A 13,587-nucleotide genomic window follows, 5' to 3' on the forward strand; every position below is an offset into this window, starting at 1 on the left:
GGGGGGGCGAGAGAGAGGAGGCGTCACAATTCTTCTTCATATGATATGATGTTACAATTGACGCTGGGGACCTGAATATGTTTCCCAGGTGTTTCCCAAGTTATGGCCATTTATGATACGGTTGGTCCGATCTAATTGAAACAATGCCCCAATCCAGTCCTCGTTTACGCACCTACGGGCCCGTACTAGTTCATATAAATGTGGCATTATTGGTTGGGGGTGAATACTTTTGCAGACCACTGTATGCTTCAAAGTCACAAAAACGTCTCATTCATTTGGCGAGGCTACAAGAAAGCCCTAAACAAGAAGACTCCGACGTGCAGCTCCGATGGAACAAAATTCCCAGGAGCATGGCGTTCCGACAGGGGGCCACTCAAAGGCGGTTCCTTTTCCTCTCCACGGCCAGATAATGAGTTAATTTGTGTGGAATGTTGGCCATTTGCTGTAATAACACGAGTCTCCTGTCCCGCGCAATCACAGCCCGTGCCATCACGTCCATCTTCTCAACCGGAGCGCTGCAACCAACGCAGTCGTCCGGTGTACATCAATCCGTGAAATCTTGAGAACACGACAAACATGGTGTTCTATGACCATAGTTAGTGGGAATCCTGCACGTTATGGCATCTTAAAAATATATCATTACAGTGACTCCTCCATAGCCTGCAATGCAGCCTATGCTATACATTGATGTGCTCGTGGACCACACGTTTTTTTGTAAGCTATACCTTTGGGATGTCACCTCATGGGGAACCCCAGGTGAAAACACGTTCCTTCCCTCCTCTTTCTTTGATCCCGCACCCCTCCCAATGTATTTCCCCCCTTATCTCCAAATTCTTTCAGCAACCATCTATGACAAATTACGTTCTCTAATATGGAGGAATTTTTGACCTCCTCCTCTGCCTATACACATCATGTATGCACTCATGCAAGAACGGCTCCACCATTAAAAAATGTTAAAAACAGCTAAAAGTCTCCTAATAGACTAACCTAAAGGATGTAGGACTCCATTAAGAGTTCATTTATTCAAAATAACTTTCACTCTTCTTAAAAGTGATTCCTTTCATGGCCAAGGCTCTGCATGGGAGCCATCACTATGTACCTGCAATGCAGGAAAAGTACATCCTTAAGAGACTAACAAGTCATCGATGGAGTCACAGTTTGAAGAATTCATATTCCTTGTTGCAGTGTATTGAGTGCATTGCGGTTTCGGATCAACTTGGCCAAGCTATCATCAAAATTGAGGACTGTGAGTGACTACGGTCTCACACCTTGATAATTAATGAATTACCTTAGCTATAAAAGCTGGAGTATCAAGGTACACAACAAGGTAATGGGTCTTCACCCAACAAGGTAACCTTCACCCATTGCAAAACTCTAGGAAAGGCAGGTAAGCCAACATAATGTGTGCGTGTGACCAATCTATCCTAATCACACAAGCCGAGACAAATTTCTAGTTCGGAAATTTTAACAGCATGGTAACATTATCACCATTACACACAACTACACAAACATCATCTCCAGAGGCTGAGATGACAACTGGCCTTTCGGACGGTTAAAGGATGCTCTGACCTTGAGCGGAACCACACCAGCAAGGCTTCAGAATACGTCCCGAAGAAGGTGCAAGCGGTTTCAAGTCTAGACCGTGATGGCCGTCCTCCAGACAAATTCGGACATTGTGAAAACTGAGCTTTCACATTGTGGTCTTCCTGGATAGTAAATGTACAGGTCGGTAAATGTACATGGGACTAATTCCCAAGGCATGTACATACACTCGTGTTTTAGCTCTGACCATTTCAATCACAGATCCGCACACACGGAACTCTGTTTGTAAAAATGGAATGTTGCTGTCACCTGTTGAAATGGTGTTGAATTACAGAATCAACTTTTTGTTGTTGTTAGGGGATAATATCTGCCTCCTTGGGAGAACTTTAATTATTTTATTTGTAGTTTAATTTGTCTTGTCTTGTGTTTTTTTAATCAACCACGAGTCATCAAGCTTCACCAGAGGGATATTTTCCATAAAGGAATGTAATCACGTAAAATCCTGCAAAACCTAAGTCTCACTATATCGTTCCTGAAAAATATCATCAAATGAACCTACCTATGTATTTCCATGATCAGTCAACAGGAAGAGGTTAATTGTCTTGAACTTCAAGGCCTCAACATCAGCCACGAATTCTCCTGGACCAACCACATAGCAAAGCTGGCCTCCAAAGCCAGCTGAAGACCGGCATCTCCCATCATTCCAAGTCATACCTTGAAAAATCAGAACTACTCAACCTGCAAGGCCTTTGTTGGTATTTTAATAGTGTACTGCACTCCCCTATGGGCTGGAGCCCCAGCATAACACCAGTCTCTTCTGGATTCTGTGGAATCTAAATCTCTCAACATGATTGGCGTTTTGATGAGGACGAAGCACAAGGTCTGTTGCTCTCACATCGCAAACAGGTTGGTGGTCTTTCTGGGTTTTTTTCAACCACCTCTCCTCTGGTTTCACTCCATCTGCTCTCTCAGCCCTCCGACGAACCCAGCACTCCAGGATGCACAAATTTTTCCAGTAAACCCTCCTGATTATTCCAAAATTAAAGTTGACAGCACATCTTAACTCTTCTGTTGCTCTTTCCTCCCATCTATGAACCACATTTCAGGGGTTATTCTGTCACACTCTTCCTTCCAAGGCTTCAAGCAGGAAGTGCACCAACATCTCACGTCATCCTCCATCTCTATCCACTATCGTGTTTTTTTTTTAATAACCTTATTGACCCTGCCGAGCCCCCCCCCCTCTTATTTGTACATTGTAGTATCCTCCCCTTCTCCTCTTTTCCTGTTCTTCATTCCTTTTCTCATTGTCCAACTGTTGTCCTGCTGGTCCACTATCATTTCATTCCCTCCATCACCATGTTTCTCTATGAGCTTCAATATTGTACATAAGAGAGAAAAATCATTAATTTCGTTCCAGAAATACAGCTTATTCAAACTGGCTGCATATAAGAGGATGTACTCCGATCTAAGTTTAATCAATCATGTATTTAAACTATAATGACACTCATAGAACACACAGTCTCGCCTCACACATACATTCTGAACAAAAATACCATTGTTAACTGAACACGCTACTATTATGGCCCACTGCTATTATGGCCCATAAACCAATGTCATCCATGTACCCTGTTGTCACAGTTTCTTAGCATGGGTTATGAACGTCACAAATTTAATTCTTCACTCGTATCGGGTCATAAACCGGACTTATGAAGTTAAAAATTTTTCGGATAAAGATTTCTATTCAACCAATCATGACTGGAATACCGCTTCACCAATGATGTCATCGGGATCATCCTATATACCCCATGGGGAAGTTGATGACAGAAACAAAATTTCAATTTTTTTCGTTGAGCGGTTTCAGAGAAAATGATGTCCAAATTTTTCCCTTTAATCCAATATGGCTGCCATACCATGTGACCATATTGACATAAGTTTAATTCTTCCTCACATCGGGTGACAAGTTAGATTTATGAAGTTTCCAATTTTTCAGATAAGGATTTCAAATCAACCAACTATGGCTGGAATATCACTTCACCGATGACGTCATTGTTATCGCCTTATACACCCCCAAGGGGGGTACTGCTGTGTGTGTCTGTCCCTCCAATGTTTAAAGTTTTGCATCGGTCTGAGAAGCGGTTGCAGAGAAAAACATTTTAAAGCCAAAATATATAGACACGGACGCACGCACGCACGCACAGGCATTGCAATGGTCTCGATCCTCTTTGGCGTGAGACTGATAAACTGGTACATGCTGACATGCTGAAATTACACAATTAATTTGTTTAAGTTCATAGGATGGCAAGCTCCAGGGTTAACTCAGTTATTAAAAATGTTAATGGGCTGTTCAGAAGAAGTACAAGGGGAATTAGGAAAAGAAGAAGAAGAAGAAGCAGAGGAAGAAGAAGAGGAATAAATGTTAATGGCTGTTCAGAAGTACAAGGGGAATTAAGAAGAAGAAGAAGAAGGAGAAGAAGAAGAATAAATGTTAATGGCTGTTCAGAAGAAGTACAAGGGGAATTAAGAAGAAGAAGAAGAAGAAGAAGAAGAAGAAGAAGAAGAAGAAGAAGAAGAAGAAGAAGAAGAAGAAGAAGAAGAAGAAGAAGAAGAAGAAGAAGAAGAAGAAGAAGAAGAAGAAGAAGAAGAAGAAGAAGAAGAAGAAGAAGAAGAAGAAGAAGAAGAAGAAGAGGAATAAATGTTAATGGCTGTTCAGAAGTACAAGGGGAATTAAGAAGAAGAAGAAGAAGAAGAAGAAGAAGAAGAAGAAGAAGAGAAGAAGAAGGAGAAGAGAAGAAGAAGAAGAGGAATAAATGTTAATGGGCTGTTCAGAAGAAGTACAAGGGGAATTAAGGAGAAGAAGAAGAGGAATAAAAAGAAGAGGGGGAAATCGAGAATAGAGGGGGAAAATAGAGGGGGATAGTTCAGTACAATTAGTTAATAAACCACAAATAAAGCAATTATTTTACTCCAATAAAGTTTGGTTTCAATCACAATCCACGTTTGTGAGCTTGAATCCGAAATTTAACTGAACGAAAAGTCATTGATTTATTTGTGGTTTGTTATTAACTTGTTTATGAACAGCCCGTCCGTCCTTCCGACACTCTCTCTGGTGGGTCATGGTGAGGATGAATAACTACGATTGATTTACAAAGAGAATGAATAAGCTTCTTCATTCGTTGTGGCAAGCGAACGGTGCCTCGGGCGTCACGTTTTCAAGGTGATAATGAAATTTCCAAAATTTAATCAATATACTTCATGCGAACGAAATATATATGATAAAAGATAATTACAAAAGATCGTTTATCATTAAAAAAATAAAAGATATTTAAACGAGATTGTTCGGCGGTTTTGCTGTGACTAGAATCTCCTCAGGAAACGTGTGTAACGCCCGACAGCGGGAGGTTGGGGGATTGTGGTGTTTGTTGTGACGATTCCGGCGATGATATTGTGAGCTTCAGGAGCGTCGTTTTTTGTTTGAGTCGTCCATGAGTTCGGGGGAGGAAGATGCGACGCTCGAGTCGGGATTCGTGCAACAAAGCGCGGCCCCGGGGAAGGTGCGACCTCCTCCTTGCCGCCGGGCGTTCCGACCCTCTCCCCTGTCGGCCTCGCTGCGCAGTCAGAGGCGTCTTCGGGATGCGGCGAGCGCCGGGGACGCGGCCCGGGTCCGGTTATTGCTCGACGAGCACGGAGCCGAACCCGGGGCCGCCGACTCGAAGGGTCGCACCGCCTTGCACTTCGCCGCGTGCGCGGGGGACGAGCCGACGGTCCGATTGCTGGTGGAGCGGGGCGCGGACGCGAACCCCCGGGACTCCTTGGGAAACACCCCTCTGCACCTGGCGGCGTGCTCTCACCGCCCGGCCGTGGTGACCACGCTGTTGCGCGCCGGAGCACGACCCGACGCGGCGGACGGTGCCGGCAGGACCCCGCTGCAGCTGGCCCGCGGAAAGCTCGCGTTGCTTCAAATACCCCCCGGCTCAGAGAAGACTTTCGAGGGACTGCGCTCCGAGGTGCGGCAGATCCTGTCCCTGCTGCGGGCGTACGCCGAACGGAGGGGTCGCCAGAGCGACTGCGAGGTCTTGGGTGAGCTGGTGTCCCAGCTCCAGCTGACCACCACCAGGGACGAAGTGGATGCCATTTCGGACCTCCTAGCCGGTTTCACAAACCTGAGCTTGCAACGAGAGAACGAGTGCCATTAGGAACAAAATGGTCTTCGACCACTTTCCCCGCTGGGCCGTTTAGAGAACGAGTGACGCGCACTGAGCAAAAGAGGTCTTCATATGCTTTTTCATTCCGAGAACGTTTCAACACCATCAACTCGATGTATGATTTATAGGTCGGATCGTAATGACCTTGTGACACACCAGAGACCTTCTGTTCTTCATTGGCAGAGCACTAGACCATCATGCAAAAAATATATAAAAAAAATTGACTACTTTGTAAAAACAAAATTCCTTTGAGATCAATATTTCAAAATGAAGTCACCACCAACGAGATGAGCTAACTGGGCAAGGGTCTTGCTTTTCCTGGGAAATTCTAAGACCAACAGACTCGGTGGTGTAGTGGTTAGAGCATCTGCTCGGAATCTGGGAGGTTGTTCGTTTGAATCCTGACCGAGTCGTACCAAAGACTGAACATGGTGTGTGCTGCTTCCTTGCTTTATGCTTGGCATTGATAAAGGGCAGTGCATGGACAAAACAACCAGAGGTTGGGAATAATAGCCCAGGCTCTCTGGGCTTAACGACCTCTCGCTTTGTAAGGGTTGATGGTGCCTCCATTTTTGAACACCATTCATGTTCGCTGTCCCAGCAGCAATCACTCGTTTGGCTTGTTGGTCATGTTGGGTCAGAGGGAACTCGATGAATCTGCTTGAATCTTTGGGTATAAGTTTTGGTTTCTCGAAGCCGAGTCGGTGTTTCTCTAGAATAGAAGGTACCAGATGGACCCAAGTGTGAGATCTGCACCGAAATAGTCTCATGTTTGTTTTAAATCTTCATAAGTACCGATATCCTCCAAGTCTACATTCCAGTCACATTTTCTTGATATTCCGACGGCTGTGCTGAAGCTCAATGTGTTTTACCCGTGTTATACTTGATGACTAGTTCAAAAATCTTGTGACTAAAACCATAACTGCATGAAGGGTGGGCATGATCTAGTAATGCCCCATGTCGTTGCTGTTTGCTCGGATCATTCCATTAAAGTGAGAATCAAAGCACCGACTGATGTCTTTTCAGATTCTCTTTACAGATGTCTTAATGCAAAGAAAAAGAAGTACTCCTTTGTGTCTTCAGACTCGTACGTCTACCGAAGCAGTTTTTACCTTGGCTCGGGGGCACGATCATGGACGGGTCACCATGCCGATGCAGAATATTCAAATAGATCATTCTTCCCAGTAAGCTGGTACTCATTTTGCCAACCTTCGGAGGATGACAAGCTAAGTCACACCTGGTGTTATTTTATTGGCACGACAGGGGCTTGAACTCAGGACCCTAACATCTTCAGCCAACCACCTTAATCATGAAGCTTATCTTAACAGAAATGGTCCTTTTAAATTCTCGTGGGAAATTTGGCCCAAGGGGGAATCCTCCCTTTGTAATTGTGTTAAATGATATCCACCTTTAGGGGGTAGGGGTAGACTCCCGTGCCTGCTGAGGGTCCATCCCAGACTATGCACCAACCGACATTCTTTTAGGTTTGTGCTTTGTCTGTGATTGAGCCTCAGCAGGTGCAGAGTCTCCCCTGCCCCTACACAGAAGAACAACCTACACCTCCCCAAACCCCTCTGACCTCCACCCATAACGACGACCACACTAATCTCGCTTCGTCCGGTGTCCAGTGAATACGATCTCGATTCCCAAAAGACATTTCGGTAAAGGTTCACAGAGCAATTGGACCAAATTAACTGATTTTTATTCTTCATATCGGACGGTGTGGATGCCACGATGGAACTCTTTCATCCTATGCCACATGCTTGGACCGGACAGTTGGTAACTTGGGAAAAAAAATCCTTATCCAGGAAGGAAAATAAAAAACACAATTCCAGGAAGGTAGCTCCACCAAAAAATTATCCTTCAGGCACAAAACTTACGGTGTTGTCGCTCTGGACCTTGCGCAGAAAAGAGTGCCCCAAAGGAGACCGAAAGGCACCCCATTGAATCTGTGTTTATTAAAACAAGTTATATCAGCCACAACATCAAAATGTTGATTCTGAGATGCAACAACCTAAGTAGTTGCTGCAAAGGGATATAATACACACTTGCTCTGTGTGTGTCATTCATTGAGAGGGGTGAGATTTCTCAAGATGTTTTTTAACATCAATGAAGCTACTCGAGATTTAGCTGTGCAGTAAGGGGGAGGGGGGGGATTTGTTTTATTTATTTTTTTAATCAGATTGAAGCTCATGGAAAAACAAGATAACATATGAAGAGGGGGGGGATCTACACTGATGCGATGGGGAAACTCAAATATGGCAAATCGAAACAGTGTGGAGAGGTAGTGGTTTTAAAGTGAGTTGGTGGGTGAATACTGCAGGGAAGAAGAAGATTGGGTGGACATTGGGAGATGGTTCCATATTAAGAAATTGGAAAGAATGTGCCATTAGGCCTGCACCAAAGCAATCCAGGTCTGATCTCTGATAGAACAGGATCTGCCAAACGATCACATTGCCGCTTTGCAGGGAGTCTTGCATTCTAAGAGTATGGTGTAGTTGGGGAGGGGTGTTAAGCTGGCTGTTGTTTCCTTGTACTCACTTATGGATTTTCACCAGTTCTGACTTATGTACAATACTTTGGAATAAATAAAACCACACTTTCTTTCAGTAAGAGTACGCTTATCAGCCGACCATCTTCCGGTACTCCGACTAACTTTCAATTATGTGCCTCCCCATTATGTGTCAAAAGACCTTCACGTTGCTCTTGATGAACGAGGGCAACACACACGGGCACCAACTTTCATTCTGTAAAACACAACAATGAAAACTGATGCCACTCAGGTTCAGGTGGATCTATCTTTATCGAGGCTCGTGAATTTACAAAATCGAGGCTCGGGGATGAGCGAGGTGTCAGAGGATGGAAAGGCAACATAGTGTTCGTGGGGGAATAGTTGGAGAGAAGCAAGGTAATGATAACAGGAAACAGTGACCTCCAAGAGGTATGAGTGAGCTGGAGTTAAAGGGGGAACAAAAGATCATGGGTATGGATGGAGAATGACAGTGGATGGTGGTGCACTGCCTATTTGAAACTGGAAGAAAGGGTGTGATTGAACCACTTCCACAAGACATTTCTAGAATTAAAAGCAAAATTATATTGAAAAAATAATACTGTCATGTGAATGGGTCTTGTAACGCTGGCCCATTGGCGGTGAGTTATGATTAACTCGCAGAGGCCCATGGAACTTACACGCAGTGTATAATATGAAGAGTCCTCAACTCTTCCCCCCCCCCCCCTCACAAATCCCAAGTCTTCACTCTCCTCCTCCCAACCCTAAAGTGTCAATCCCCTCTCCACTCCAAGCCTTCAACCCCTGCCCCCCAACCTCAATTCCCCCCCACCCCAAAACCTCAACGTCCACTCCCAGCTCGGTCCCATCTTTGGTCAGCCCCTCAACCCCAAGTGGTCACTGGTATCTCCCACGATGTGGCTGAGTCTTTGGGTCTTTCACTCTCTCACCACAGGCTGGTCAGTGGTCTGTCTGTCTTCTCTGTCTCCGCTCTGGCCTCGTCCCCCCGCTCTGTCTGAGATATGTGCCCCCCTCCCCCGCCCACATATTTCCGCAGGGCGCTCTAGGTCCGCCAGCAACCCCCGTCTGGTAAAACTACCAAAATCAAGAATCGCTGCTCACCTTCATTCTTTCATTCTTCTTTTTTTCCTGCCTTTGGAACAAACTCTCACACTCTCTTCAATCCCACTCTTCCCTCCAGGTCTTCAAAACAGCTGTTCATAACCATGTCTTATGTTTCCCCATCCAAAACCATGATCTTTTCTACCCCTGCTAATCCACCCCAAACCCACCTTCAAATTATCTGCTTTTCTTACTGAAAGTCCCTTTAGTGTCCATCTTGTATACCCTGTGCTCCCCGCCCCATCCCTCTCCCTTCCACAGATCTCCTCATGTCTCTGTTCCCCACTGTTTTGTCCTTCCCTCTCCCACCCCTCTTGTCTCCTGCGCCCCTTGTTGTGCGTTGTGTGTTCGCTCTCATACGAGCCGAGACAAGGTATACAAAAAAAAATTAAAAACTTCTCTCATGACATTGTCAAATTTTGTGTCTACATCATCAATTATGATGGCATATTTCCTGGAATTGGGTCTGGACAAATTGAGTGCTATTGTGGACTTTCCTACACCTACCAACGTTACCGACTTATGGTCATTCTTGGGTTTGGTGCATCAGTTGGATAGTTTTTCCACGGAGATTGACTTCGTCAGATCCTCTCCGTAGCTTACTGAAAAGGGGATCAGTCTTCGATTGGACCGCTGATCATGACAGCGCATTTCTTGCTACCAAACGTGCTCACATCACCACCTGTTCTGGCACACTTCGACTTTTCGTTACCTTCGATGATACAGACCCATGCATCTCATCTTAACGGACTTGGGTTTGCATTGCTCCAGCCGTGGAAACTTGTTCAGTGTGGGTCTCGATATCTCAGTGATGTCAAGTCTCATTACACTCGAAGCTCAGGCTGAAGTTTGTGGCATGAAGAAATGCCACCACGACCTTCTGGGCCTACCCACATTTCAGCTCGTCATCGACCACAAACCACTTGAACCCATACCGAACACGTACACTTTGGACACTATTGATAACCCGCATCTGCAACGTCTCATGGAGAAATTGTCTCTCTATATGTTTACAGTGACTTGAAGGAAGGGAAGTGAGCATGCCATCCCAGACGCTCTCTCACAACACCTGTTGGATAGCCCATTGCCAGATGATGCAGAAGTGGAGATACACGTTCAACATCATGTGCACCAAGTCATGTTAGCAACAGTAGTGAACGTTGACGTTGGACGTCAAGATCATCTTCGCAATCCTATACTCTCCAAACTCCGTGCTGAAGCACAACGTGATGAGGAATACTGTTTCCTCGCTGATGCGGTTAATACCGGCTTTTCAGCAAATCGTAGCGAGTGGGACCATCACCTCAAGCCCTACTTTGGGGTATGTGATCAGCTAACAATTGAGGATGACACCATATTCTATGAGCAGCGTATTGTCATACCTCATGCAGCACCTACGGAAGTATTGAATTGACTCCACGACTCACATCAGAGCATGGAACGTACGAAACACCGAGCTCGACAGACTGTTTATTGGCCGAATATCAACAACGATATTGCCAACGCGACTCTCTCATGTCCTGTGAGACAAGAATGAAAAGCCAACTTTCAGAAGGAACGGCGAACGAGTGATATACCACTGCAGGGGGTATTCAAGGATGTATCTGCTGATTGGTTTTCCCATGCAGGAAAATCGTATCTGGTTTATGTTGATGGACTCTCTGAGTGGCCATGCACCTACTTCCTCGTGTGACCTCGCATCACATGACCTCATTCGAGCTCGACAATCATTCTTTGTGGACCTGGATGTCCCAGTTCATCTTTGAACTGATCGCGGCCCACCTTTTTGCATCCTATGAATTCTGAAAATTCATCGACCGTTGGGGAGTTAGCCATGGCTTCTCCACACCTCACTTTCCATGCTTCAATGGACATACAGAAGCAGCAGTCAAAGCCATTTTAAGACACTGGTCGTTAACCCTCTAGAGCCCCAGGGGTTATTTTTTTTGTTCACCCAGAGCACATTTCGTGGGCTCTCGAGGGTTAAGACTACATTTGATGGCAATCTCGATGACGATGCATTTTGCTGTGGCTTGCTTGAATGGCGTAACACGCCACATACATCTGGACGTTCACCGACTCAGATTCTCTTCGGGCATCCAACATGAACTGCTCTTCCCCGGACATCAACCCACTTTCTCACCATGGTGGTAGATGGCTGTTGTCGAGTGTGATGCTAAAGCTGCTGAGGTACGAGGTACAAGCAAAAACTAGTGTGCATTATGACCAATCGTTCAAACCTCGCATGCCTCTTCATGTCAGCACCGAGGTGTTGGTGCAAGATCCACAGATGAGGCGTTGGGACAAAACCGGTGTGGTCATCAGTGTTGGACATCATCGGGACTGTCACATTAAACTGTAATCGGTCAAGGTTTATTGGAGGACCCGGTGTTTCCTTCGGCCGTGTGTCCCGAGATGGACAGTGAGGGCCACGAGCCATCTACTGGTGGAAGCAAAGATAGATCAGCCTCCCACCCACCAAAGCGAGTGAGATTCGACTTGCCATTCCATCACAGCACACGTGAACGCAGGGCACCGATGCAACTCGATCTGCAATTCATTATGCCTGAACCCTTGCTCCATATTTTCCTTGTGTTCTTGTTACCAGACGTATGGTTATGGACACTTGTTATAGTATACCTTCTCATCCTGATCGATTTGGGGGAGACTGTTACTTCATGTAAACCTCCTCCATGTGTTGTCGGTTTGAAAGGAAGGAGAGATGTTGGACACTGCAAAACTCCTTGGTATTACGCATGACATATTAATGTATTATGTAACCATTTCCGTGTCCAGGAAGGAGGAGTCGGTGTGCTCGGTGATGGCCCGCAGCCGAGGGCCCACATGTTTGGTTATCGTGTTGTTTGAATAAACTTTTTTTTTGTATACAATGTCGAGCCTCCTATAAGAGCAAACACACAGAATGTATAACAAAGGGAGCAGGAGACAAGAGGGGCAGCAGAGGGAAGCACAAAACAGTGGGGAACAGAGATGTTAGGAGATCTGTGGAAGGGAGAGGGATGTGGCAGGGTACACAGGGTAAACAAGAAACCACAGGGACTTTCAGGAAGGAAAGCAGGGAATTTGGAGGAGGTGGGTTTGGGGTGGATTAACTGGGGTAGAAAAGATCGAGGTTTTTGATGGGGGAAGTTAAGGGGTGGTGTGAACAGCTGTTTTGAAGGCATAAAGGGAAGAGTGGCATTGAAGAGAGTGTGGGAGTTTCTTCAAGAGGTGGGAAAATAGAGGAATGAAAGAGTGAAGGTGAGCAGTAATTCTTGATTTTGATAATCTTACCAGAAGGGGGTTGCTGGCAGACCTTGAACTCCCTGCGAAAATAATGGGGGGGGGGGACATCACAGACAGAGCCTGGGGTGGGGGCGAGGCCGGAGAGGAGACGATAGAAGATAGAAAGACCAGAGACCTGCCTGCAGTGAGAGAGTGAGACACCGAAAGACTCAGCTTCATCGTATGAGAAACCAATGATCCTTGAAGTCTTGGTTTCCACAGCGTGAAGCCAAACGAGCTGTGTGGTGGGATCACCAGCCCCGAGGGGAGAGCAGCACTCCATCAGGCTGTGGATGAAAGCTTTCTATGTGGTTAGGAGCTCAGCTGTGCCAAGGAAGGACTTTGAATGACAGAACATACTGTGGAAGAAATTCAGTACTTCTCTTTGGAATTTGAAACCATTTATTAACAGGTCAGGTCAGATATGGGAGCATGCGCCAGAGCAGTGCATCACTGCGTCCACTTTCCGCCGGTATTCCAGGGGCCTCCGTCTGGCCATCCCCCAGGCAGATGACTGGCCCATCCCCATCTCTTTGAGATGCAGATCAACCTGCTGCAACCACGAGGCACATGGTCGGCCCATTGGCCTCCTCCACTCACGAGACTTCCTCGCTGAGAGGGATAGCCAGGGATTCTCCGAAGAGACTTGGTACCAAAGGAATTAAGTCTCCATCTCAGATCCTTGGTCAGAGTTCAAGTCTCACATCCATAGAGCAAGACTGGAAGCACCAAGGACCTGAAGACTCAGACTTTCGTCCTCCCGTGCAGGTACCGGCAGCGCCACACCCCATTATCCAGTGAATCCATGACTCCCCAGGCCCGACTGAGACATCTATTGACCTCTGGCTCACAGCCAGCAGAGACATGAATATCACTGCCAAGGTAAGTGAATCTCTCCACGACCTCAACATCCTCACCACAAACAGA

The 13,587-nt window shown here is 46.0% G+C and overlaps 1 protein-coding gene and 1 long non-coding RNA gene across 2 annotated transcripts in view; one reads left to right on the forward strand and one right to left on the reverse strand.

Moving 5' to 3' along the window:
- The window catches only part of LOC147013769 (uncharacterized), a 59,395-nt gene that overhangs the window by 24,924 nt on the left and 20,884 nt on the right, over nt 1–13,587 (reverse strand). The gene's annotated exons all lie outside the window — the stretch shown is intronic.
- On the forward strand, nt 4,871–6,748 carry ANKRD54 (ankyrin repeat domain 54). The gene has a single exon (XM_085850979.1). The coding sequence runs from the start codon at nt 5,025–5,027 to the stop codon at nt 5,733–5,735; it is 711 nt and encodes a 236-aa protein (XP_085707105.1). The 5' UTR covers nt 4,871–5,024; the 3' UTR covers nt 5,736–6,748.

This window comes from Eptatretus burgeri, chromosome 13 (genome assembly GCF_056783735.1).
Source record: "Eptatretus burgeri isolate ZD-2024b chromosome 13, Ebu_testis_v1, whole genome shotgun sequence".
Lineage (NCBI taxonomy): Eukaryota > Metazoa > Chordata > Myxini > Myxiniformes > Myxinidae > Eptatretus > Eptatretus burgeri.

What these genes read in the sequence shown, in the direction of transcription:
- ANKRD54 (XM_085850979.1), top strand. Translation starts at nt 5,025, where the DNA reads ATGAGTTCGGGGGAGGAAGATGCGACGCTCGAGTCGGGATTCGTGCAA.